Source organism: Amphiprion ocellaris, chromosome 16 (genome assembly GCF_022539595.1).
Source record: "Amphiprion ocellaris isolate individual 3 ecotype Okinawa chromosome 16, ASM2253959v1, whole genome shotgun sequence".
NCBI lineage: Eukaryota > Metazoa > Chordata > Actinopteri > Pomacentridae > Amphiprion > Amphiprion ocellaris.
The window spans coordinates 4,110,848-4,137,709 of record NC_072781.1 but is presented as its reverse complement, the minus strand read 5'-3'; the positions used below and the strand labels follow the sequence as shown (position 1 = coordinate 4,137,709).

At 41.4% G+C, this 26,862-nt stretch overlaps 3 protein-coding genes and 1 non-coding gene across 10 annotated transcripts in view; 3 read left to right on the top strand and 1 right to left on the bottom strand.

Moving 5' to 3' along the window:
• cep170aa (centrosomal protein 170Aa) overlaps positions 1-21,681 on the top strand; it is a 45,385-nt gene extending 23,704 nt beyond the window's left edge. For 2 of the 7 annotated variants that reach the window (XM_055018416.1, XM_055018415.1), the window contains exons 9-23: positions 2,431-2,610; positions 3,076-3,381; positions 8,650-9,003; positions 9,302-9,591; positions 11,731-11,823; positions 12,581-12,698; positions 12,902-14,458; positions 14,706-14,756; positions 15,849-16,125; positions 16,888-17,119; positions 17,472-17,639; positions 17,732-17,820; positions 17,931-18,024; positions 18,120-18,171; positions 19,039-21,681. In XM_055018416.1, the coding sequence (XP_054874391.1) occupies positions 2,431-2,610; positions 3,076-3,381; positions 8,650-9,003; positions 9,302-9,591; positions 11,731-11,823; positions 12,581-12,698; positions 12,902-14,458; positions 14,706-14,756; positions 15,849-16,125; positions 16,888-17,119; positions 17,472-17,639; positions 17,732-17,820; positions 17,931-18,024; positions 18,120-18,171; positions 19,039-19,370 (4,193 nt within the window). In that variant the 3' untranslated portion in view covers positions 19,371-21,681. The remainder of the gene's footprint in view (positions 1-2,430; positions 2,611-3,075; positions 3,382-8,649; positions 9,004-9,301; positions 9,592-11,730; positions 11,824-12,580; positions 12,699-12,901; positions 14,459-14,705; positions 14,757-15,848; positions 16,126-16,887; positions 17,120-17,471; positions 17,640-17,731; positions 17,821-17,930; positions 18,025-18,119; positions 18,172-19,038) is intronic. The other 5 variants (XM_055018420.1, XM_055018417.1, XM_055018419.1 and 2 more) reach the window with 5 other exon arrangements.
• On the top strand, positions 18,751-18,832 carry trnal-aag (transfer RNA leucine (anticodon AAG)). Its single transcript is given in 2 exon segments — positions 18,751-18,788; positions 18,798-18,832. It is a non-coding gene; the product is annotated as a tRNA-Leu (tRNA).
• Positions 21,682-22,681: 1,000 nt separating the features above from the next.
• On the bottom strand, positions 22,682-24,113 carry hint1 (histidine triad nucleotide binding protein 1). Its single transcript, XM_023264865.3, has 3 exons — positions 23,952-24,113; positions 23,135-23,239; positions 22,682-23,001 (listed from the first exon to the last, which is right to left on the bottom strand). Exons 1-3 carry the CDS (start codon positions 24,060-24,062, stop codon positions 22,837-22,839), a joined length of 381 nt encoding a protein of 126 aa, XP_023120633.1. The 5' UTR covers positions 24,063-24,113; the 3' UTR covers positions 22,682-22,836.
• A 34-nt stretch (positions 24,114-24,147) lies between these two features.
• On the top strand, positions 24,148-26,856 carry lyrm7 (LYR motif containing 7). Its single transcript, XM_023264866.3, has 5 exons — positions 24,148-24,230; positions 24,428-24,500; positions 24,785-24,855; positions 25,539-25,620; positions 25,797-26,856. The coding sequence occupies exons 1-5, from the start codon at positions 24,213-24,215 to the stop codon at positions 25,865-25,867; spliced, it is 315 nt and encodes a 104-aa protein (XP_023120634.1). The 5' UTR covers positions 24,148-24,212; the 3' UTR covers positions 25,868-26,856.
• Positions 26,857-26,862: the final 6 nt, after the last annotated feature.

The window sequence follows — 26,862 nt, the reverse complement described above, 5'->3', positions numbered from 1 at the left end:
GTACGTGATATTGACCTCAGCATCAAAATAAAATACTCATCAGTGTACTTGGTTTTGAAATACTGTAATCTGTGTGTTCACATCAGATGTAGCAGTTAAAGGGAAGTGAAAGAGAAAAAGAGAGGTTTAGAGCAGGAAGCGATTCTGTTTGAGTGTGTTTTTCTTTGCTTTGTTGCATGCATGTGTGTGTCAGTTAAGTTTAGTGTGTGTCCTTTTTCTTTTTCCCAGTGAATAGGCTGTGTTGTCAGCTCCCCCTGCCCCCCTCCTTACGTATTGTCACTCAAACCGATTGGGTTACTCCATTGCACCAGCTCCCCCTTTTCTCCCAGCACACACACTGATACACACAGCGTCCAAACAGAGCACTCTCTCTCCCTCTACGCTGCAGCAATCATTAGCTAATTCTCTCGTAAGTATTGCTCTCAAATCCATGTAGTTCGGCTAATGGAGCTGGTAAAGGGCTTTTAATTTGTGCTAACTTTGTGTTAGTCTGGCATCCGCTGGCCTGGCACTTGCTTTATTACCTGCAACTCCTTTAAGAACTGTTTGGTCAGTCAACTCTACTAAGCTCTCAAGTGTTTTAAAATTGAAATGAGAAGTCACTGCATGCTAGGTTTTTACATTCTTATTTAAAGGCACACCTTAGAGCAAATGCTGTTTTTAAGTGTACTGAATGTCCATATTATTCGAAGGCTTCATTGTAATGCAGCCTGTTGTCAGTTTTAATCTTTGCATGTAGTAGACTCTAATAGAAAACATTGATTTTGCCAACACAGAAAATCCTGCAGCACATTCAGCATTAGTTTGAACTATACATAGATGCTCACAATCTAATTCATTAAACCCTGCTTTACAGAAATGACTACTGTAGGTGATTCTCAGATGAGCCATGTGACTTATGGTAACTCTTATGTGAGATAGAGGAAGTTTAGTCAGTTATCACAATTTTAAAGAAAGGGCTAACGGTTATACTGTAGTCAATTTTAAGACTTATAAACCTCTCTGAGTTTACATAGAGCATGGACAGAAATGTTAGCATTATAGTAACACTATTATCTCAAACTTAAATCCTTTGTTTTGTTGTTTTTGTGTGGTATTTCTTTCTCAGTTAAGTCATTGCATCTGAAGGATCACTGAACAAATTTGATGTCAAGTACCTCATATTTGCTCTGTGTTCAAATCCATGTTGTAAATCCTCCCAAAATTGCAGAGCAGCTTATGTTGGCAGCCACTGATCATTTTAATGAGGCAGATGTAGGCAGGGAAGTGTAGAGGAAAATTAAGCTTTTAATTCAGAGATTCTGTTTTTGGGAAGATCCTGCTTTGTGTCTTGAGTCCTTAAGCGGCGCAATCTTCTTTTAGAAGTGTGTTATTCGTGACAAAAATCACTCAGGTTCTTTCTACTAGTGATTACATTCTGCAAAGACAGTTTCTGTTTCTTGTTTCCCGATTGCCATATGTTCCTACATTTGCTCCCCAACATGAAGCAGATGGCCCCTCTAATTTCTGAAAGTATCATTTATCATATTTAGATCCCACAGAGGCTCTGTTTGTTAATATGAACAGAGGAGAAAATAAGTGCTCCATATTGCCGATGCCACAAAGCAGGTTTTAAAGAGCTGCAGCAGCACTTTTTGTCTTTGGTGACAGAGTGACAAAACAGACAGAATATATATATGTGGCTTCAATGCACACTCACTGAAGAGCAAACTCTGAATCAATTGGTCCATATGGGATCTAACTTGATCTTTTACTTTCATTGCTTTCACTTTCATTAGTTAGGCCCAGTGTTCATCTGTGATGTTGCAGAATTGGGATTTTATGTTATTAAACTAATAACTAATGTGTTTACTGGCCTCAAGATGCATCTCGTCCTGTTCTGTATCAATAAAGATGAACTGAACTAAATATTCTTATGACTACTTGGTGGTATGGCTTCAACTAATGATAAATTTTATTGTTGCTTTTCCTCTCCTGAGCGATCATTTAGTTGTTTGATCTATAAAATGGCAAAAAATGTTCATCAGTCATCCTCAACTATCTTGATTTGTCTACAGCCCAAAGATATTTCATTTACTGTAATAGAGGAATTTAAAAAACTGTAAATATTGAAATTTAGACAGACAATTTTAACATTTTTTTCTTCAGAAATTACTCAAAACAATTAATCGATTATCAAAAGAGGTGGCAATTGATTTTACACTTACAACTGATCGATTAATCATTGCAACTATACTCAGTCGTACAGATAACACCTTGTATTTACTTTTCAATCCAAATTATATTTTGTTTTGTTGTACTTGTCATGCAGATCTATTTTGTGTGACCTAGTTCAACTTAAAACGCTGCAACGAGCTTCCTTTGAGCTTGCCAACATCAGAATTTAAATATTTAACCATTGCAATGTGTTTTCACTTTTTCCACACTCAGAGAGCAAAGAGGCACGTCGGGGGGAGAAAGCTAAAGAGGACGGCCTTCATGCATCTGCTGGCCAGGATTCTAGTTACTTTGAGATCCCGACCAAGGAGGGTCACATGGCCAATAACGGGATCCATGAGATTCCCACTAAGGACACAGAGGGTTCAGCCGCTCACAGTCACATCGCTACAGGTGAAGTGAAACATACATGAAATTTATTCTGATTTGTTGTACATAAATGGACCAGTGTTCCTATTTTTTTGTATTTAATACCAATGTAAAGTAATAGGGTCTGTGTTATTTAAGATCCTTGCAGTTCGTCATATATGCAGGGGCAGTAAATCATTACAACATTAATTTCTGACAATGCTAATACACTGTATTTACATTGCAACTTTTGAGTGCCATCAAGTTGGCCTTTGTGAAAGTCTTCTTGGCCAAAACGAAACAAGGCCACTGTTTGTCTTGTGCAAACAGAGGCTCATTCTCCAACAGAAGTCTTCAGCTGATTGGTTATTCATGTAGTTTATATTTTTGTAGTTTGATTCTAGCAGGTAATCGCATGTACACATCAATTTTTTTAAAAGTGCCACCGTTAGCAACCCTATATTTAGCACTGACTCACACAGTGATAAAACTGCAATGTCTGCTCCACAGCTCAAGGTCACGCCTCCTTCACCATAGAGTTTGACAACACTTCTCCTGGGAAAGTCACCATTAAAGACCATGTGTCAAAGTTCACACCCGACCACCACAGGTCTCGCTCCAAGAAGAGTGGAGCAGGAAGTGCCGGCGCAGGAGGGAGGGACTTGAGCACGCTGCAGGCCGCCATGATGGCATCCGAGAGCAAGGTGGCTGATTGGCTGGCCCAAAATGACCCCACTCTGGTGCGCAGCGAGTCTGCCGAGGACGACAGCAAGAGCATCAAGAGCGATGTGCCGGTCCATCTCAAAAGACTGAAAGGTGAAGCCTGTTTTCTGTTTATATTTTTATGTCTGTGGACTGTGTTTTTTGTTGTGTGCGACTGGTTCCTGACTTCTTCCTTGATTATTTCTCCTTAAATGATCCTTCTTTACCTTCTGCAATAATATTCTTTTTTGAGTAATCAGTTATTTAACTCGAACAATAATTATACTATTAGCTCTGAGTTTTGTATTACAATAATGTGATTTTATGCACATTTCAAGTATCACATTAAAACAACTAATGAAAACTGCTAAATTTGGGGGACACAAATCAGAAAGGTTTGGATGAAGTGATTTTTAACTTAAACAGATTTATGCACAATAAATCATTTTATAAAAACAGTGTATGTGCATAATGAGAGATTTTCCAAAGACATTTCGATGTAGTGAACATTTAATTTAGGCAACTGATCAGCTGTTTGTACTTCTTATGTTGTGTTTGCCTCTAGACAGCATGAAACATGGCTGACCAAAGCTGCATGAAAGAACAATCACAACTTTATCGATTCAAAACAATTGCTAAAGCTTTCTGTCCATTTTCTTTGGCCTCTTGTTGATCCGGTTATTAGAACCATGTTTCTGTTGACACTACGCAGCCTCATATATTCACTCAGAAGCAGAAACAAGCCCAATTTGCTTCATTTTTTTAATTGCTTTTTGACACATTTCAAAAATATGCTTGGCAATCATGTTGAAATGGCTACTGTCTCAGTTTTCCATTTGTTTCTTCTTATGCTATGCAAGGACTGGGCTGACTCTTTGCTTGGACTGCAGGTTATTGGAGGTGGTAACCAAGCCATGGTATTAGCGTCAGGAAGAAAGAAACATTTAAACCCCTGACAGCCAAAGACATCACTTAGCGTTGGTAGCATAGTACAGCCCCCATTGGTTTTCACTTTTCAACCATTTACAGAAATATTATCCAGTGAGAAAAACATACTCTACACATCATGGCAGTTGCCTTCAAGGGCTTTAGAAGTGGCTTTTGGTTTGATTTCTTCTTTTGTGTTGCCAGTGTTGGCATCTACAGTAAATCTTCCCAGTTAACCTTGCTGGGCTAGTTGCTATGTATCCTTGGGGTAAGGTTTGGGAATGCTATGACTGTAATTTTCATGCTTCTCTGCATTTCTTTGTCCCCTTTACCTGTAAGCAGCCAACTGATGAGTAGGCTTCTGCTGCCAGGGGGTTTTGTGGGAATGGGTCTGACAAGGCGAGGCTATGCTAGGCTTTGTGATGCCAGTAAAGAGAGTTTAGGTCCAGTGCTTTGCAGTACTGTTGTAGACTACATGCTGGTCGTGACTCAATTAAATGGAGGCCAATTTATGATGTTGTTGACATGTAGGGGCAGGGACCAGAAGGATAGGAGCTGATGGAAATGGAAATCTGTGAAGCAGACGTGGAAGGCAGGAAAGCTAATTCATTAGATGGAGTTAGTACAACATGCATGTCAACTGGCTGACAGAATGGCTCACCTAATGGATGATTACACTGACTGACTGACTGACTGACTTTTGGACTGCTGGACACTGCGGTCTTTCTAACCAGAGATGTGACCTAAGAGCAGGTAATAGATGGTGCTTGTGACATGAATTAAAGGAAGCCAAGAATAACTGAGGGGAAAAGAAGGGGTCAAAGAAAGGGTGGAGTAAGGAGGGACAGGACACAGAGGGATCTACAGAGGGGTAGATGGACAGCTGGATGACAAGACGCATGATGTGTGAAAGCAGGTATGTTGGGGAGGTAGGTGAGAGGGTGAAGAAGAGGGAAAAACTTCACTGTAGCGCTAACAGCAGTGTTTGCAGCAATAGCAGAAAAAGTGACAGGACAAAGGGAGGCAATAAGGAGAGAGAGTGAGAGAAGGGCTTGTTGTCTGGACTGCAGTAGAAGCAGAAAGGGAGGTGGCGAAGGAAGCAGTTTTTGGTAGATAGTTGTTATAGTAACAGAGATGCAAGAATACCGACATACATTTACAAAGAGCCAAAACTAGCCGTGAACGTCTGTTTGTGTGTTTGAAGGCTGCCGGAGCATGTGTGAGAAATCCTTTTCAGTGCTGGTTCAGGGCGTGTGTGAAGCGTGTGCTGCTGACATGCTGGTTTGTGTGGCTGAAATCGCCATGTCTGTGTCTGCTGCATGTGCACGTTGGAAACATGCTCAGCACTGATCTGCAGACGAGCAGTGCAGCATGTGCGAGAAGCGGCAAGTGAGATGTGCTAAGGGTGTGTCATAGAGGTGCTCGGCAGAGAGTGGCAGAGGTTTGAACAAGGAAATTGAGGAGGCAACTCAGCTAAACGTTTGATTTGCAAACATCAAGGTGAGTCTATTACTTTTTGATGTAAGGAGCCATATCTAGGATGCATTTTTAGGCTGTCGTTTATTTGGAGTATGAACTGCAATGTGTGTATCACTGTAGCATCAGAAAATTCTTGCGTTTTCTTGCAGGATGTGATTCTTAAATGATCTCAAATGCTATTCACATTGCAAGGATAATTTTGTGATTTTTATGCATGCTTCATGTAAAATTGAGATTAATTTGCAGTTGTAGTGAAAGCTTAACAGATACATATGGAGGGAAATTCAGTTGTGTGCTGTATAGTAAGCTCACAATACAATGCAATTCTGTTTATGTTTGGGGTTGCATGTTTGTGCAACTGCGCACGCATGCAAAGTCAGTGCATCCTTGTGCCGGGTGCTCAGTTGTGTATGTGTGCATGTGTGCATGTGTGCACGTGTGCGTAGCCAGCGGCAGAGGCAGAGGCCAGCTCCACTGTGAGTCATAGTGGGGCAAGTGGGACGGAGCACTGGACTCACAGACACCTCTGTTCTCCTCTGGCCCTGCCAAGGGCTTCTTTGTCTGGGGAACACAGCATGAAAGACCTGCCTCTCTCTGCTTATCTGCTGATCTCCTCAAGCTACTGTAACGCGCTGCTGCTTTCTTCTTTCATTCCCTTCCTGCTTTCTTTTTCTTCCATTTTAATGATATGTATGCTTTATTAAATGTCTAACAGTGATGAAAGACAGGAAAGTTGGAGGAGGTGGGTGGTGGAATGTGACAAACGAGCCGCAGACTCAGAAATATGCCCTAGGCAACAGAGCCAGTGTGATACCCCAGTGTAGAGACAATACTTAAAGGGGTGCTTCAGCAGTTTATCTTTTACTGCAATAAAGGTGGAGGACTTGTGAGACAGTAGCATAGGCTGAGATATATTAATGTATATTCCCTAAATTGGGTCAAGCTTATATTTGTCAAAAGACCCCTTGTGTTAGGCACGCTTTCTGTTATACATAGTTATAAACTGTGGCATCAGGATTATAATCTCAGACTGCAGATTACAGAAAAAATAAATGTAGAAGACAAAAGGAAAGTTATATCAGAGCAACAGACTTATTCAAAGTTACAGAATATGGATAGTTTCCCAGCCAAACCACTATGGTCACTCAGCCATAGGGCTCCCACAGTCATGAAATTTTATACACATCCACATAATTGCAAACAAATTCTGCTATTTTTTGGCTCTAGTGATTTTAGATTTTTGATATTAGCACACTTTTGGTTGCAAATTTGAAAAATTGCTTCTTTGAAGTTATTAGGCTCTGATTCTTGATTTGACTTAAAACCAAAATGACCCTTTAGCAGAACTGTGACTAAATTAAGATGCTTATAGAAATGCAGTTGGTTAAATATTCAGTTAAGCACATCAAGATAGAAGGTGCTTTTACACTATAGCTGAAGAAGGGGATGCAACCAGTGGAAGACAATATGGTGATTCAAATATGGCGTTTCTGTTAGTGTCATCCTGCTCTATTTTTAGAGTTGTATGGAAACCATTGTAATGATTTTGCAAAAATGATCACAGTTCAAATAACTGCTATCAGGCAGTTGTGAAATAGTTATGACAGTCCTACTCAGACATGGAAGCACTTTGTCCTCCTTTCTCATGGAGCGCTGTCCACTAGTATTGCTTAAACACTGAGGATAAAGTGAAACTGTGTGAAACATCAACACTTGGCTAACAAGAGAATTACAACATACAGACATTAAATTGTGTGATTACTTAACTCCCACTGTGTAGGATGTAAAGTGTTTGACAGATGTAGAATGTAGATTGTAGATTAATGCTGTAATGTAGACCCAGGATAATAAATATAGCCCAGTGCTCTGGTTTATACAAGTGATTGTGAAGTGGAAGTGTTTCCTGATAGTCGTCTACCGCAGCTGTCAAAGGCTGACGGTTAGCTAGTTAACTGCTTGGCTGTGCCTGGGTGCTTGATTGTGTGAGTGACTGTCAACTCCAATTGCAGTATACTATATCCTGAGCCTTCTCCAGTCTCTGTTTTATCTCTTTCCTCCCATTTAATCCAGTTTCCTCCCTTTCCCATCCACCCTTCTCCTTCCCCCACATCCCCCAACCTCCTTCTCTGTTCAGCCTCCCCTTTCTTTCCCTTTACCTCCCCTTCTTCTCCATCACTAAAACCTCCCCCCTCCACACTCACACTCTCACATCCAGCCCTCGCTACTCCCTCCATGTTCTCCTCCTACCCTCCCCCTCGCCTCTCTTGCTGCCAGTGAAGTAGGCAGGGTCAGTAGTCGTGTGGGTGGCATGTCTGGATTAGCGTGGCACACTGTCTGCCGTCGTACAACACAGAGAGGACATGTTGATTCAACCCAGACTGATCAGAATGTAGGAACTGCTGTAATGTGGTAGGTAGAGTCAGCATTGTGAAGTTAGGGGCTGTTTAGATGCTGGAACAATTAGATTCTGGCCACAGCTGAAAGTTCATAGTTGATTTTAGGTTATATTGGTTAGCAGGCAGCATTTGTTTCTAGTTGCAGTGTCCATAATGGATGTGCTTTCAGGTGGATGTGGGACTTTTGTTTCCTTCTTCCTTTTGGTTGCTTAATTGATTTAGACTTCTTCACAGCCACACACATTGCTGTACTGCACATTGCTGCTTGATTGCGTCTCCATAGATATGCATCAGCTGTTGTCTGTTGCTGTGAAACTGTTGTGTACGTATGTTATGGCATGAATTTATTAAGCTTATCTAACATTCTGCAGGTTATTCGTAGATTGTAGGTTGCATCCAAATCTAGCCAACGTAAATGTCATAATTGTTTGATGCAGTTAGACCTGTTCCAGGTGAGCAAACATTTGATTGTAAATTGGGAATAATAGACGCATTTATACAATGTCAGGTGGAATGAATTTGTTATTGTTGAAATGGTTATGACTCTATTATGTTTTTCTTTTTGTTTGTGTCCCAATAGGCAGCAAACATGAGGACGGCACCCAGAGTGACTCAGAGAACGGGCTGGGCTTGCGTTTCGCCAACCGCCGCCATGCCCTGGAGGAACGCCTAAAAGCAGCACACAGCCACGTGGGAGGAGGAGCAGGAGGCGGCAACGTAACAGTGAGCGGGTCCAAAACAACTGGCACCCGGACGGCCTTCATGATCGAATTCTACGACGAGGAAAACCCTCGCAAGCGCAGATCATATTCATTTTCTCAGACTGCACCCCTGCTGGGGGGAGGAGCTGGTGGGGAGGCACTGTGTCCTCAGCCTCCCTCTCACCCCAAGGTGTTTAGCATTTCCACCTCTGCCTCTACGGCTTCAGACTCAGGTAATAAAACTGTGATTTAATGTCTTTATACACTCTTTCTAAGAGCAGCTTTGTGTGCGTTTCCTGAAGTAAATGTTAAGTTTGGAATTATGCCCTTAAAATATAATGAGATATGCTGAGTTAAGTTATTTTAGTAAAAGAACTCCTTAAAGGCACCATTCTCAAGAAAAATGCAGTTTTTACCATGACTTACCTCTGCAGCATGAAACTGTGAAAGCTTTATATATGCGTGTGTTTGTGTGTGTGTGTCCATGTTTTTCCAATAGCTGTATTTCTGCACTGTGTGTCTACCTACCAGGTAAAGTCCCAGCTCCAATACCAGCTACTGTGACTGTAGGTGCCCCTACAGCTGCCCGCGTGCTCCTAAAGCAGAGGTCAGAGGATCCGAGTATCGGTCGGAGCTCAGCCAGTACCGGGCTGGCGACGGGTAGCCCCACCAGCCCCAGTGAGGACACCTCGGTCCTGGGCCGAGGAGGAGGTGCAGCTGGAGCGGAGGGAGAGGACGACCACAGCGATAAGGGGACCTACACTATCGAACTGGAAAACAGGAACCCAGAGGAAGAGGAGGCCAGGCGCATGATAGACAAGGTAAGAATGTTCAGAGATTCATGCATTATGTGGGAACATTTCTGCTTCACCTTTCACAGTACTTTAATTGATTAGAATGTTTTAATTTAACTGCTATGAGATGCTTTGGGGCTGTTACCAAAAGATTTCCTTATGCATCACTTTTTTGCTCTTTAGAAATATAAACAACTGAGAAACAGAGATATCTTCTTTTTTCATTTTGTGATACAGAGGACACTTAATTATGAATTCATGCCATGAGTGTCAATTTGTGATTTAAAAAAGCATTTTGCTGACCCTTCTAAATTCCCCTCTGAATCATAAATCTATAAAATTCCCAATGGAGGTAAAAAGCCAAACACACTTTACTGCCTTCATTTTACTGCTTCTGGTGTCTATATCATTGTTATTATTATTACATTGGTCTAATACTATTTTCTAAATGCTAATGTACTTCCACATTGTGATTTTACTTTTGCTTTACATTTTTTAGTTTAGATACTTGTTTAATTTGGTCATCATCTGAAAAGCCACTATAGTTTGCCACAAACACAGAGAAATGTTTTCTATTTTATAAGTATGCAGCAAAACATGGTGTAATTCCTCTGCAATATTGTGCCGAGAGAAGTGCTGCCAGAGTAGATATTAGACCATTCATTGAAATAGTTTACATGTTTAATTGAGGATTGCTCTGATGACTCTAGTCACCCAAGAAGTCATGTGAAAACAAAAAACATGTTCATCCGTGCTTTCTTTGCCAAACTGTGACCGTAAAAGCCTCCAATGGAACGATAAGAGCATCATTTAAAGTTACGCTGCAGTCACTCTAAAGAGAAAAATCGTCCCAAACACAAACAGACCAGAGCAAGGTTAATAGTCTCTTTATTACCTGCTTCATCTGCAGTTTTAGAGTTAGTGAGTCTTTTGAGACCACTTGGTGTTGTTGCCACTGAAACAAAGCTATCATCTCTCAGTTGCCTTGCTTGACCACCACTCATCCTGTGCGTCCTGCTGGTAAACCTAATGCTTCTGTAATAGCCTGGAGAGACTTGCTCCATCGAGCACTGTCCTGTTTTATTAAACAATGCTCCAAGGATGCTGAAAAACCACCATCAATTTTCTACTACAGTCCCTGTCTTGTGGCATAGTGCTCTTTCATGGTCACCGAAAACACATCTGGAAGGGGAGGGAGTAATACACTTAGAAAGAGAGTTCAGTTTTAGATTCAGGGCGTAATGACAGGCTGAGGCAAAAAATACCAAAAATGACAATATTTCTTTTGACCAGTCTCTCAAGTAAAGTAAGTATCCACCGGCCTTACTTTAAATGGACTATCAGAAGAGTTCATTGGGCTTTTTAATTGTCACATCTGATTCAGAAGTAAGGATTGCAGCATTTAAACTTATTTTTAGGAAGTTAAATTGTTGCCATTGAGCTACCACAAATCACACAGACATAATTTAAACTTCTCTAAATGACATGTTTTAGTGTCCTTTTAAGTGTTACATGCAGGTGTTGTCTTTGAAGGAGCAGGGATATAATTAATGGGATGTATTTCGAGTCAGTGTTAGTCTGAGTGCATTACATTGAAAACTGAAAGTGTTGTTATGCTAATTCCTGTAATTAGCTGACACCTTAATTGGCACACTGCTCACAGTCTGTCAGCTCTCGCTCTCTCTTCCTTTTGTAAATAGTGTGTCTAAGTGTGTGTGTGTGTGTGTGTGTGTGTGTGTGTGTGTGTGTGTGTGTGTGTGTGTGTGTGTGTGTGTGTGTGTGTGTGTGTGTGTGTGTGTGTGTGTGTGTGTGTGTGCGTGTTCGATTTCTGGTTGTTGCCATGGTACTCAACTAACTAGTGCAGATCAGTGCTTTAATTGAACAGCATCCTCTTGTGTCTGTTCAGTTCACTTTTGTTCTTCAAGAGAACTGCAGAATAATACACCTTTTATACAGTACAGTATATCATGAGGGTGTTTCATTTTAGTTATAAAAAGTGCAGTGGTACTTATATGTTTACACTGCATACAGAATGCAGACTAAATAGGCGAGATATCACTGCACACAAAACATACATTATGATGTCAGGTTTGCATGAATTATGCTTGAATGTATGTCTTTTGCCATATTAGCAGGGTTTGACTCCTATTTTTCACATACTTGTAGGTGTTTGGTGTGCAGCAGAACACAGACTCCTCTATTCTGTCAGACCTAAAAGCAGAAGGAAAAGGAAAGGAGCCAGGAGAAACTGGGAAAGAGGTAGAAATTTGCACCATTACAGCTAGTGGTTGCACTTTGTGTTGTTCCTGTGTTTTCTTTTTTTGAGTGTTTTCTGGTCATCCCTTCCTGGATCTGTGTCTTTCTCTGCTTCTCAAATATTAATCTCTACACAAGTGTCCATATTTACAGAACTGATGTTGACCAAGGTGATTCATTCTTCGCTATCTTAGTTTTGATTTGGAAAATCCCGTTGTAAAAGAAATAACTCCAGTGTTTCATCAATCCTATCAGCCCAGTGTCGTAAACCAGAAGTAGATTCATGGCTGACTTTCATGATGTGACTCACAGTCACTCCCATGGCTTGACCACTTCACTCCTCTTGTCTGTCTGTTCATGGGAGTAGACTATTCCTCCCAGAGAGTGACCTAGATCATGCTACGATGAGGAGAGACATGCTTGGCCCTCCAGGCAGTTTGACAAGAGAGAGGGGTAGGGTGTATGAACAGCGGCAGCCTTTCTGTCTGTTCTATCTGTATTTTCTGGGATTCAGATATATGTCTTTTTCTAGTTGAAGTAAGGAGCAACTGTTCAGCTTTTTTTGTTGAAGAGATGACAGCGTGGACCTCAAAATCAGCTTTATTTGTATTGTTAAGTATGATACAAATCAGGGAATTTTCATGTTATATATATTTACTCTGTGTATCTTTATTTTGTGCTGCCTCTAACTGATTTCACTGCACTTTATTGGAGTTTTCTCAACCCTCTGTTGTTTCTCCTCACTGTTGTGTCATCTCAGGCTCTTCCTGGTGACTCAAGCTGGGTCTCTCAGTGGGCCAGTTTAGCTGCCAATCACACCAGGACAGATCCAGAGGGGTCGGGAGCAGAGACAGCCGCCTTCCTGGTCAAAGAGAGAGGTACATAGTTACTTGAATCTTAGAGAAGAATATGACTTAGGTATTTACAGTGCATTTCCCCTTACAAAACCCCTATCGGGTTAAATAATGTGCAATATTAAGGGGCACTTGAAATGTCTCAAATGTCCTTTTAATTTGTGTAAAAAACAACAACAAAACAAACATCAGTCACATGTGAATTCAGTTTGTCCTTTGTTCTCTAGGTGCTGATGCCTTTGAGTCTGGTGCATCCCTCAGCAGAGGTGAATCCTCCTCCAGTCTGACCGACCGTAAGCGCAGGACCCTCCCCCAGCTTCCTGTGGATGACCCCCGGGCTAAATCCACTACCAAAGCTCTGAGGTCTGAGATAGGGGAGAAACAGGACACTGAACCCCAGGAGAAAGAGAACAAGGGAGACGGGGAGTCCCCAACTCCCATGGAAGACGGTGAGATGACCAGTAAGCGGAAACAAAGCTCCATATCCTCCCCATCCAAGGCTCCTCTCCGGACCTCTGGCAGCTCTGAGAGGAGGAAGAGGTCAGAGGAGAGAAAAGGAGGAGGGGCAGAAGGAGGAGAGAAGTCTGGGAAGCCTTTAGTCCGCCAGGGCAGCTTCACCATTGAGAAACCAAGCGCTAATGTTCCTGCAGAGCTCATCCCACGCATCAACAGAGGCGGCAGTGGGCGCGAACGTAGTGACTCTGTGGGCAGCATGGATACTGCTACACTGCTGAAGGACACTGAAGCTGTCATGGCATTTCTAGAGGCCAAACTGAGAGATGAAAACAAACTAGACCAGAAAGGTAGTAAAACTGGCATCACTACTCAGGGTTCTGGCTTTCCCCCTCGGACTGACTCCATCTCTCCTGAGTCAGATGTGGACACTGCCAGCACAGCTAGTCATGCTGCTGGAGAAGCAGAGAGGAAAGCAGCTGGTGGTGTACAAAAGCGACGCTCTCTTAGCAGCATGCACCGGGAGAAAAGCAATATGAGCACAGCCTCCAAGACCAGCGTCACAAACGCCAGTGCTCGTGAACGTTTGGAGAGGAAGACCAAAAGCAGAACAACTGAAACAACGACTCGGACTGATGCACGCCGCTCTGTTCAGCCATCTTCTGCCTCCTCCAGAGCACGCCAGCCTTCTCTGGATCTCACTGATGACGACCAGACTTCCTCCTTCCCCATCTCTGACATCCTCTCCTCAGACCAGGAGACCTACTCTGGACCTCTGGGGCACGGACGTGGTTTAGATGATGTCCTCCATTCCAAACTTGATAGCAGGTCTGCGAAGAATTCCAACAGTGGTTCCTCCAAAACCAGTCGCACTCTCCAGGCAGCCACAACCTCATCCCTAAACAAGCAGGCCTCACTTCCTCAGCCGCGGCCCACGAGAGCCTCCCTCCTCCGCCGTGCCCGACTCGGGGACACGTCTGATACTGATCTGGCTGATGCAGACAGGGTTTCTGTGGCTTCTGAGGTGTCCACAACCAGCTCCACCTCAAAGCCGCCAAGTGGTCGGAAGGGACTGTCACGGCTGGACATGCTGGCTCAGCCACGAAGGAACCGTCTGGGCTCCATCTCAGCCCGCAGTGACTCAGAGTGTACAGTTACTCGGAGCTCCACCTCTTCACCCCGCCTGTCCGCTGAGACTGCCCTACGTCTGGGTTTGCGCTCATCGACACCCACAGAGAACAGGCTGACACCCAGGATGAGGGCCAACAGTGTATCCAAACTGAATGAGGCCAAGACAAAGACCACTACATCCGGATACTGCTCGCCCACAGGTGAGCACATCAATGACATGTCTGATCTCTAGTTCATTCAGATTGTAAGGAAGCAAAGAGAGAAGGAAAAGTAAAATGCTTAGTTGAGGTTTTTAACTTCAGTTTATTTTGATGTCATTATCAGTCAGGATAAAAACAAAGACAGCTGCACCATTACATACCTCATTATTTGTCAGTGTGTAAACATTTGTCCGTAATCATTTCCACTGTGTTGTGATGAACTTGTGCATTGGTTTTCATCGTCCAGAGAGCTCTCAGCCTGAACCTGCAGAGGGTGATGCAGAGGAAGAGCTGATGGGTACTGTACCAGAACCATAGAATCTAATTAGACTGCGTGTGTGCAGTGTGTGTGTATGTGTCAGACCTGGGTCACAGCAATGGATGTTAAGACCAAGCTCATCAAAGGAAAAGCAGGTTAATCAGATTAGCAATGCAAGAGCTGGTATTTAAAAAAAAAGATTTCCATCATGGATCGATAGAATATGAACTAATATTCAGAATATTTCCTTTGTTAAAGACACTTTACAGTTTCTAAAATTTTACAATGAAATCCCAAATTTGTTTAGACTATTTTGCAAGATATAAATGTCAACTGAAGCTCCTCATGTTAGTTAATCACGTTAAGAAACGTCAGTGTATAAAGATGAGCGACGATGACCCAGTTCTAGCATATTTATGTTGTTAGCTCTGTGTCTCCTCCCTAAAGTCAGTTCAGTAACACTGTGATGAGGGTGCAAATGCTCTACTGACGCTCTTGCTACTATCAAAGCAGTTTGGATCTCACACCCTATGAGCAAGTGATTTTGAAGTAGTGCTCCACCTTGTGGAGATTCTATCTCAAGGCGCTTCCACCCCTCCCATCTTACCCTGAAGTGTTGTCTCATCATGGTGCAGCTACACTAATGCAGCTGCTGTGTGACCGTTTTGAAGCAGCCTAACATACCGTATCATGACTCTGTCAAGATTTATGTTCTGTGTTGGATACTTTTGTTGGCTGCCAGGGCGACGAGCTAATAGACAAAGTCAAGTAGTTTCTTTTTTCTGCTGTTTCTGTTATTCTTTTGTGTGGTTTTTTACTATCACCAAACATTCCTGCATTCCCTACCCATATTCAACAACTAAAAACTGAAATCCATCTTCATAACCTTATACGCAAACAGAAAGGATCCCTTCTCATCTCTGATCTGTTGCCTATAAATACAGACCAATTCTGTTTGTAGCATTCTGATTTTATCAGACTGAAGCAGGATTGGCTCAGGGCTGCCTCAGTAACAAAGCCTCCCATGTTCCCAAGCTCATATATTAATTTCATGAATAGCAGCTTTTGTAATAGAATAAAGTACAGTGATATTGACTAAAAGATTATTTTTTCCTTCTGCTACCATCATAGTGTCCAGTAGCAGCAGGTGGAGACGTCTGCCACCGGAGTACGGCTCCACTTCAGAGGAAGAGTTTGGCTCCAACCGGAATTCTCCGAAGCATGGAGGACGCTCTCACGTTCGTCCTCACCACCTCGTCCCACACCGCAACTCCAGACTCGGCGGCGCCACCACGAGCCCAAGCCCCGGTGTGGTGACGGGTCCGGGGGGAGTGGGGATGAAACACCGCATGAAAGAGCAAGAGGAGTACATCAGGGACTGGACAGCGCACAGCGAGGAGATAGCCAGGTATTGACCTACCTAGATCTGTACAAGATCTGCTCAGTAATAGAATTTATTCTTTCGTTCACCCACTTGTGATGAGCTCATTTTACACTGCAATATAAAGTCCTGCAACTCCATGGAAACAGCTCAGCCATTACTTGGAGTACATAGAACTTAAATTAGAATACCATAAATAAGAAAACAGAATGGAAGTTGCATTTATTTGATTATTTATTTTTCAAAAAATTGTAATTCAACAAGTACAACATTCTTAGTGCCCACAGGTGTTACCAATACTGTAAAAAAAAAAACAATGGATAATTTCCTAGTTTTATTTTTGATTTGTTTCCAGGACAGTTCAGTCAAAAAGTCCCAGAATTTTTGTCATGTGCATGTTAGTCGCAGCTGAGTCAGTCTTGGCTTTGCGTTTGTGCTGAGGAGTGGAAATTTTTTGGTTTCTTTACAGAATATGTTAGTGTACATGGTTCATTTTGGGCAAATTATTAAACGAGACATAAAATGTCATGATTTTAATGTAATATTTATGTAATTTTCTTGACAAAACCAAAAGTCACACATGCTTAGTTTGAGTTTAAAATACACAGGTTCTTTGTGATTTTAAATATGATAATGTGCTGATGTGTTTTTGGATTCAGAGGATTAATGTTTGTATTGTTTTATTATGATGCTGTGATTTAATATGCTTCCTTACTGGCTAATTTTGAAGTATGTGCATGTGTTCATGTCTATCCTGAGTCCTAAAGAACCCTGTCTGATGGTTAACAGGTTATTCCCCTGTGTGCGCAGGATCAGCCAGGACTTGGCTAAGGACTTGGCCATCTTGGCCCGCGAAATCCACGATGTGGCCGGTGAGATCGACTCAGTCAGTTCATCCGGCACAGCACCCAGCACCACCGTCAGCACCGCAGCCACCACCCCGGGATCGGCCATCGACACCCGGGAAGAGGTAGGCCCTGCACGTCCCTCGCAGCTGGACATACAGGAGAGCATGAAAAAGGTGCCCGATTTTTCTTCTTCTATTATTGCCTTACTGTGCTTCCATCGCACCTTTGCCATTCCTCCTGTGTTGCTTCAATAAAAACGGTTGCCTCTCTGCTGCTTTGTGGCTTTCATCTGCTGTGAGAGGTATTCATTTACTACACGCCCATCTGCTGCACTTTTATTCCTTTATATGCTCATTCTTGTTTTGCCATGAGAGCCCTGTATGACTAGAATCTTTGACAGAGCTGTTTATTCTTTCATTTCTTGCAAATTCTTACATCTTTACTTAACTTTATTAAACAAAACTGAGATACAACTGAAGAGAAAGTTTTGGATTTTATTTCTGTCTTTTTGCTGCTTCCGTCCAGTTGGTGGATCGGGTGTTCGACGAGAGCCTCAACTTCAGGAAGATCCCTCCTGTGATTTCAACCAACAAGGCACCAGAGATCAACGGTAAACCAGTGGAGCTCCGCCCTCGTGCTCCCGACAGCCTGGAGCCCCGAGCTCTGAGGAGACGCACCTGGAACCGAGAAGATGTAAGGGCCAAACCCAAAGCACACGACATGAAACGTAGATGAACATGAAGGTTGTCGTTTGCCTCAATTCATTTATTTTCCTGTGTGTTCAGGCGGTGTTGGACAGTCTGCTGCTCAATTCAGTGTCTCAGCTCTCCACAAAGATCAGACACTCTGTTGACAAGACAGCAGGGAAAATCAGGTGATTATACTTTGTTATATTATAATGTCCAAAGAGTCTGAAACAGTATATTTGTCTTTAATCAGTCTTGAATACAAATGTGACCTTTCTTGTCTGTTGTTTTTCTCCAGGATTTTATTTAAGGACAAAGACAGGAACTGGGAAGAAATTGAGAACAAACTGAGATCAGAGAGTGACATACCACTCCTTAAAACCTCCAACAAGGTACAGAATCCCTCTGCCTTCATAATACTTGATTAAAAGAATATTTCAGTATTATTGGGTGCTAATAATTTTGTTGTTTTCCTTCCTCTCTGCAGGAAATCTCTTCAATTCTGCTCGAGCTGAAAAGAGTCGAGAAGCAGCTGCAAGGTAAACAGTCGATGGCATTTTGATACAGAATGGATTTATTTGTCTGTTGACATTTAATAGACGTGGAGGAGTGAAGAAAAATTTAGGAGACACCTGCTTGTTGAATTTCAAAATATTCAAGATGAAATAAGCAACAGTCAAAGGTATTATTTACCCCCTCAGGTAAAAAATGTCACGTTTTTTTAAAATCTTATTGACATCTCGATATGGTGGGGCTTTTTTTGTGCTAGAAGACACATCATGAGTGAATTAACCCAATTAACACCAAAGCTGAGCATTTCCATCTTAAAGCTGCAGTGATTATCTCTAAAACATAGATTTGTGCTTCTGGAGTTTCATAAGCAACAAACCTCACCTAAACTTTTGGGATAGGGCTGTCTGTGTCTTTATCGCCCTTCCAAATCAGTTTGATGATACATGGCTGAATTATTCCAATGTTACAGTTTGCCGTGGTGTAGTGTGTAGATTTACAGTGTTTGAGCAGAGGTGTAGGTGGTAACTATGTAGGAAGCAAAGATGTAGATACATTAACACTACATAATCACTTCTAAAGTAATAAGAGGTTATTTTGTGTGATGTGGTAGTGTGGCCAAGTGGTCTAAGGCGCTGAATTAAGGTTCCGGTCTCTTCAGGGGTGTGGGTTCAAATCCCACCGTTGCCAATAAGCATTGCAGAATTTCCCTCTTGGGATTAATAAAGTCGGTCTAAGTCTAATTTTCACTCAGAAAAAACTTCTACACATGTAACTTTTATACGAAGAGATGCGTTTTTTGGGATGTAAATCGACTTCAACAATCGTTCGTCAGCGTTAGCTACATGTGGCCTTCAAAAATCCAAAGTTTAAAACACAAACATTTCTATTCTCAGTGATCAACGTGATGGTAGACCCAGATGGGACTCTGGACGCCTTGGCCAGCCTCGGCCTGACCAGCCCTACAACCCCTAACAAGCCCGAAGCCGCCAAAACAACCTCCCCGACCGCCACTAACCCTGGGTCGGCGCCCCCAGCCAAAGAATCGCTGCCGGAGATCCTTCCGGGGCCTGGAGGCTCAGCAGCCCCTGCTAGGGTTCAGACTTCCTCCGCCAGCACGGAGGCGAACGCACGAGACGCCAGCGTGGGTTTGGGGTTAGCAGGAGTCGGAGGACGGCCTTTCAACCGCATGAGGCCGAGCGGAGAGGAGGCCATCGCTCAGAAGTGAGCTGGAAGCTTCCCTGAAATGAAGTCTGGGTGAATAAACATGAGTCTGGATGGAAGCAAGCGGTGATCAGTGTTGGCAGGTGTTGAAACATTTTATTTTTTTTATGTTTTTGGACAGAACAGCGGCCATTCTGCTGATTAAACCACTCTAGGACCCTATTTTAGCAAAAGGCTGGAAATGAAGTGCTTCAGACTCCACTCTCTGACTGATGCATCATATACACATCCTCCAACACAGACTGACCCATGAATGAAATAAACAGACAATAATATTTTGATTTTAAACTCTTCATGCTAGCTGACGTCCTGGTGGGCTGAAGGCCACCAGGCTGCTCTCTCAGCGGACAGAACTTTGTGGTTGTACCGTCTCCTCCACTTCCTCTTGCCTTCTCCACGTGTCTGGACCCATCCTACAATAAGAACATGCCTTAAAACACACCCTGGATAGTAGCAGCCCAAACCCCCCTGTCCTCCTCCACTTGTAAGACTTTAACACAGACAAACAGAATGCATTGTAAAGTATGTTCTATTTACACTCTAATGAAATACACTCTGCAATAATTTATTAGCTCTGATCCAGTGTAAAGAATATTTCAGCAGCCTTAAGTAACCACCCTGACAAACCACGTGTTCCAAGAAGTGTTCACAAATCAAGCTGAATTGCAGATGTTTTATATATTTCAGAATTGTAACCGTCCATTGAACCATGTCAGACTGATTTGTAGTGCCTCCTACTACTTCTCCTTCACCTTTTCTGTTTTCCATCATTCCTTCCCTCCTTTTCTGTCCCAGTAGCTGGAAACACACCGCAGTAGCACGTACAGGACAGAGCTGCAAGTCGGTGTCCAGGTCGATCTTACTAATACCGAATGGTGGTTTTTACTCAACAGTAACAGCCTTTTGGGAAACCAATGATGATATTAACTTACCAAAGTTAACATGTTTCTTGATAAAAGTCATTTTCAAACAGTTTAGAGCCATCTTGAAATTGTGCAAAAGCTGATCTTGCAGTTCATCTCAGCGTCACTTTCCTCCGCAGTTCATCTCTTTCTCTGAATGTCAGCAATTCAAAGATTCAAGAAGCTTATTTGATTTTAAAGGAACTCTTTTAAATCGTTTCTGATAGATGCTCTTTGGCCCAGACGGGGAGAATCAGTGCCCTTAGCTTTCTACTACAGTACGTCCACTCAAGTGCCCTATGATTTCCAATTGGCTTTTTTCTACTTTCTCCAGTCACCGGTGATGGGACTTCTTTTTCAATGTGTCAAAACTGTTTGAATATTTTAGAATTTCTAGATACTGGTATTGTACTTTTTTAATGCTTTGACTTTTTGATTTTATTTGTTGCCAACAAATGTGAGAAACCGGAAGAGGAAAAAGCTGTTAAATTGGTTTTAATTAATGTGTTGTCAAAAAGAAAAAAAGGGCAACTCACAAGAAGGCCTTTTGTGGTTTGAAATAAGTCGGTGAACTGAAACGATCACATCTCGTTCTATGAAATCTGCTTGCGATGCGGCTTCTTATCGGTGTAAATAGAGAAGACGCGTTGTTTTATTTCTACACCAACAGGAGGAAGTTCCAGCACACGGATACTGTGGAACTGCAGACAGAATAATTAACCTCTTTCTCAGTGACATTGCTGCTTTTGTAGTTACTTAATGGGGAATAAGCATTTTCTGAATCTCTCTTCAGCTTCTAGTCTGTGTTCTAGAGTAAGATGACTTAAAGGCAGTGTATTAGTACTTAGATACTCCTACCATAGTGACTTTAGGTACCAGAATACATGTTCATTTCCTTTTCTCTATCCTGTACTGTACAATGTCTTTCAATGCCTCCAAGTGCCCATTTTGACAATAGCAGGGCATTGATTCAAAGAGGAAAAAAAGGTGTAGTTGTCTAAAAAAGGTTTCTCTTATTTTGCACATTGGCTTGTGATGTTTTTTTCATGCAGAAGTAGTGAAGAAGCAGTGAAAGGCTGCATCAGATGAGTGGTATCAAAAGTGACTGCCTTGCCTCTCTGGAACTATTCTGTCTGTACAAAAAAAAGCCTCTAATTGTGTTTTTATTTTGTTTTTCTCCCCCATTTTATCAGAAAAGAAGAAATTAGGGGACTGTAAATGCTAGGTACATGTTTATTTTTTAAATTCTACGTGTCGTCTGATCAGTGTTCTTTGTATTTTTTTCCTTGTTATTTTTGTAAAGAAAACCACCATTTTATTTATTTTTTGTTTTAATATGTGAATGTTTCATGCATTTTATATTTGTTCAACTATCTTCATTGGTTCTTACTGTTAATAAAACAGAGCCATTTACTCGCCTCTATTTTCATTTGATTGTACACTAAAAAACACCTGTACAACCAAATACAGCAACAGGAATCTACAATAATTTGCACAGAGCAAAAAATATCTGGTGAGGTTCTTCTTTAGTTACATAAATGTATTTTTTTCTTATTTTCGTCTATATTTGGGTATATATATATATTTTTTTTTTTTTTGCTATTTTTTTCATTTTTTGCTAGTTTTTTCTCTCTCTCTCTCTCTCTCTCTCTCTGTCTCTCTCTCTCTCTCTCTATATATATATATATATATATATATTTAAAAAAAATTTTAGATTTTTTTTGCTCATTTTCTCTATTTTGTTATACATCTTTCTTTTTTTTGGCTCATTTTCTTCTATATTTGAGTTTATATATTATTATTTAGATTTTTTTAAGTTTTATTTTTTTGCTAGTTTTTTTTTCTATATTTGGGTCTTACAGGGTTAAAGAAAAGAGCACTTTGGCTTCATTCCCCATTCAGAGCTAGATTTCTGTCATTGTCACTGAATAGAAGTAGAGCTTTATACTCGAGACCATCAATCATGTCTCAGTTGAATATGCAAATGAGTCAGCTCCCCTTTTGTGATGTTTGAACTCTTGTTAAACATTTGCCTGCTCAACTGTTTTCTAAGGAGAAATGCCATCCGCTGGCTGCACAAATAAGTTACAGTTTGAGCATATTCTAACTCCAGCATCAACTCAGTTCTGTGCCTAGAAGGCCTAAATTATATCTCAGTGCATGAAGACGCCTTGTTGATGAAATCCCAGCAGCAGTGAGTCTCTGACTTCAGATTTAGCGACAGATTGGATTTCTCCTCTCAGCAGGAGTGGTGGGCAAGTTCCGTCTTTCAATTACATGCTTGCTAAAGGCACCGAGGAGAAAAGAGCAGCAGAGCCTGAAATTCCTAAACAACAACCAGCTGCATTCCTATTTAAAAACTAACTGCATTCACCAGCCTGCTTTAAGGAATAAAGACGAACAAGAGTCTCTGTTGTTGTGAAGTGCGTTTTATTACCACTGATGGATCTCCAGGGTTTTGTTCAACTCTTTTCACAGGATGAACCAATTTAGTCCAAATTTAACACTAGTGGTTTTCAGACAACAGCACTGAACACGTATGGCGGGGTGATCTGTGCCGGGGGAAGGTTAGCCGGGAGGCCACCTCATAGTGCGTCCACCCAGGACGTGGATGTGGATGTGGTAGACCGACTGGCCTCCATCAGGTCCGTCATTGATGACGATCCTGAAGCCTTTAGACAGACCTGCATCCTGAGCACACTTCTTTGCGACTATCATCATGTGGCCCAACAACTAAAGAGACACAGAGACAATTAATAAAGAGCTGAAAACACACTCCTGCATTAAAACAGTGTTCAGAAAAAGTGGATGTAAATGGTTCCCTCTCCTGGTCACACACAGGAAGTGGCTAAACATCAGTACTTACTGCAGCATCACTGTCTTCGGCCTTTGACAGCTGAACAATTGGCTTTTTTGGGACGACTAGGATGTGAGTGGGAGCTTGAGGAGAAACATCAGGGAAAGCTACACACTGAAATAGAAAGGAACAAATATGCAGAAGGATCAGAGTGTGCAGAAGTTATTCATTGGCTGGATATGTTGTATGCTTCATTTACTTCACATACAGTCATGGAAAAAAATATTAGAGTAGATTCCACATTTAGAAAAGCCACATAACTTGTTTTTTAAGTGCATAAACACAATGCAGTAAAGCCTGTTTGACTGTTAGCTGCAGGGCGTTTCCTGTTATTTCTGTTTACTTTCTATCTGACTGTAACAACGTCATATTTACAATTCACAAGGAATCATTGTAACAATAACACACGAATTCACACAATCTGTGCAGGTTGCATATTAAAAGGATCTGTTAGCTGCAGGAACACTTGGCCATGTGGACCTTGTTCCATCCTCACCGTGGAAAGCCAACTGTCTAAACGCCAAGTGGCAGCAAACTGACAGGAGCCAAACATGCAGAACAAAAACGAAACCGTGCATAGGAGCCTGTCAAACTCTCTCAGAAGTCATTTTACTGCTTATTCTGCCCTGGTGCATTATTTCTGCATTATGCATGTATGCTGTGTTGTTATAGACAACCTCCATACAGCTTACTTGTCTAAATATTTACTAATGTGCAGCTGTTTCTGCAGAGCTAGCTCAGAGTTAGCATTAGCTAAAGGGAGCCGCCTGCCTCGCTGCTGCTTGCGCCTTAAATGCGCTCCTGAGTGTAAATGTTGAATATTTACCAGATCGTCCTCGTACAGAAAGTTGGCAGGGATCTCTTTGCGCACGATTTTGCCAAATATCGTGTCTCCGCCCGGCTGGGCTGTCTGCGCTCTCGCCGTTTCATCAGCCATGTTGGCGCACACGAACAGCGGACCCGTCAGCGCCGCTTTTAGCGCAGAGAACCAGCGCTGGACGCTCATTGGCTACAAAAACATCTGCACTGATTGGTCACCGCTGCTGCTTACGTCTACACAGAGCGGAAGTGAGCACAAGAAGTCAAGATGGGGACTCGTTTGAAGGTGAGGATCTCATCCCGATTTATAATATTAATATTATTAAAATAGTGTTTCTTTTACGCTCTTGTAACAGATTTTACCTTATTTGGAAGGTTTGTATGTTGTATGAATTGCACAGTTAAACACTACTATCGTAAACAGCTGCTTCAGGTAACAGCTGTAAGTTGCTGAAGTTCAAACTGCTGTCTGTGGAAATGCAGGTTCTAGGTGTGTTTAAATCGCTGCACAGAACAAGGATGACTGTGTTCAAAGAAGATGACAGAGCGCTGACAGGTGAGTCCTGTAGCTGATTTGATGCTAAACACCTGATCTGGGACTAAATAAAACTAATAAAGTATCTATCTATCTATCTATCTATCTGTCTATCTGTCTGTCTGTCTGTCTGTCTGTCTGTCTGTCTGTCTGTCTGTCTGTCTGTCTGTCTGTCTGTCTGTCTGTCTGTCTGTCTGTCTGTCTGTCTGTCTGTCTGTCTGTCTGTCTGTCTGTCTGTTGCTTTAATGGATGATGTTTGCCAACCATGCTCTGCACTCATCACATGCAACTCTTCTCCCACTCAGCTGCAAGATTAAAGATCAACGAGGAGTTCAAGAAAAACAAAAACGAAACGTCAGAAGAAAACATCCAGAAGGTATGGTGTCCATTTCTTCTCTGCACAGTTACCAAATGAATCCAAATGGCATGAATTAGATTATATATTTGATCTGGATTTGGATTGACAGTTTGCATTTAAATATGGAATCACAAGAGTACCATAATAAAAGACAAATTTGTTTTAAAAAATGTGTAAATATAAAGAGGAATACATTTTAAAAAATAAAATAAATCTGTTAAAAAATAAAGGAATAAATGTGCACATATAAAGAAGAATAAATAAAAGAATGAATAAAACAATAATCTGTTTTAAAAATAAGAAAATAAATGTGTAAATATAATTAGGAATAAATGAAAGGATAAATCAATGACAAATTTACCTTTATATTTCCTTTCTTTTGCATTTATTCTTCTTTATATTTACACATTTTTTTCCGTATTTAACAGATGCCAGGCAGCCTGATTGCTAAGTAGTTAGATTACACAGGCTAAAATACCCCCAGCAGCTGAACTCTAAGCCAACTGAACCTTTGCTGCATGTTGTTTCCTTGTTCTTACCTAAGTAAAATCAAAAATACAAAAAAAAAAAAATTACAGTTGAGCTAGTGTTACCTTTGAATAAGGGCATTTAATATGTTTGTGCTCAGATCCTAATTGTCTCATAATCTGTCTGTATCTCCAGTACATCATGCAGAGCTGAATGTGATTCTGCTTTTACAGATGATCAAAATGGGTACAGATGTGGAAATTGTTCTTCGAGACACAGTCATGCAAATGGAACACGTAGGAGAAAAGAGGCTCTGTACGTAGAACATTTTCCTCTCAAGTCTTCTTTTAAATATTTGGTAACATGCTAGAAAGTTACATCCAGCAGTTACCTCAGAAATCATCATTTTTCTCTGATGCATTCTAATGATTTTTGAAAGCTACATTTACCACAACTACGTTTTGTCTCTCTTCGCTCTCTTTGTCTCTCAGTGCTTCGGCCCAGAGAAAGCCATATGCTAGAAAACGTCCCCTATTGTGACGAACCCAGGAAAAAGTCATGATGCACCATTTGATTACATCAAGGAAGAGACTCACTATCATCCATTCACTGTCATATGCGATTTAAAGCATTTATAAAAACAGCCTTTCAAATTGTTCAGCATCTTCCTGTAAACGGTGATCTTCATGTCCAGAGCTAACTTGACATCCAGCAGGTGCTCATAGTCCCACAGCTGATCGTATATCTGGCTTCTCATGTTCAGCTGCTCCTTCTAAGTTTCTGCATCCAAATCATGTCCAGAGTTCTCTCCAGCTCCTGAAAGAAGAAATGCTGCTTTATTTAAGTGAAGATCTCCTTTTTTCTGCTGTGAACTGGATGCAACAATTTCATGCACTGTATTTTATCAAATGTAATTCAAATGTTTTCTGTCTGCTTTTTCTGCAGCTTATGATTCAACCAAACTGGGAGAAAACATTATTTTGCCATTTGTGGAAAAAGAATGATTTTGCTCTGATCAATGAGGCGTGTTCTCAAAATGTTCACATTTCATTTGCTGTTGAACAACATCTACTATGATGTCAGCCAATGCTCGGTCTCCTCTTTAAAGGTGTAACAACATAGATGAATGCATATGCAGTCAAGAATATTTATCACATTTTACTGGACTGATTGTTTGTATTTGCCTCTGAATGTGAAATGTGTCAGTAATAAAATTGTGACTCTTTACAGAAAATGTACAGGACAGTATAGTATATTAATAAACCAAGACATATTTCAAGACATGTTTAGCATATAACACATAGTGGATACAAGGTCATAACATGGACATTTATAATTCTTTTTTTTCTCTGTCTATGCATATCATTACATCTCATGAATTTTGGAAAAAGGAATAATTAAAGGAGGAAATAGGGTTGGTGAAGCTACTTAATGCCTATTTTGTGAACTTAAAAGGCAAGTGCAACATGTGCTTTTATTACAGAAATACGAAATTCATTTCATATTGTCATTTAGCATTGTATTAAAATGTACTATAATAGTAAAACTTTCCATGTG

Coding starts and splice junctions, on each gene's coding strand:
- hint1 (XM_023264865.3), bottom strand. CDS start 24,062: ATGGCTGATGAAACGGCGAGAGCGCAGACAGCCCAGCCGGGCGGAGAC. Junction 23,240..23,951: donor TTCTGTACGAGGACGATCTG/GTAAATATTCAA, acceptor TTTCTATTTCAG/TGTGTAGCTTTCCCTGATGT. Junction 23,002..23,134: donor CCGAAGACAGTGATGCTGCA/GTAAGTACTGAT, acceptor GTGTCTCTTTAG/TTGTTGGGCCACATGATGAT.
- lyrm7 (XM_023264866.3), top strand. Junction 24,856..25,538: donor CAGAAGAAAACATCCAGAAG/GTATGGTGTCCA, acceptor CTGCTTTTACAG/ATGATCAAAATGGGTACAGA. Junction 25,621..25,796: donor CGTAGGAGAAAAGAGGCTCT/GTACGTAGAACA, acceptor TTTGTCTCTCAG/TGCTTCGGCCCAGAGAAAGC.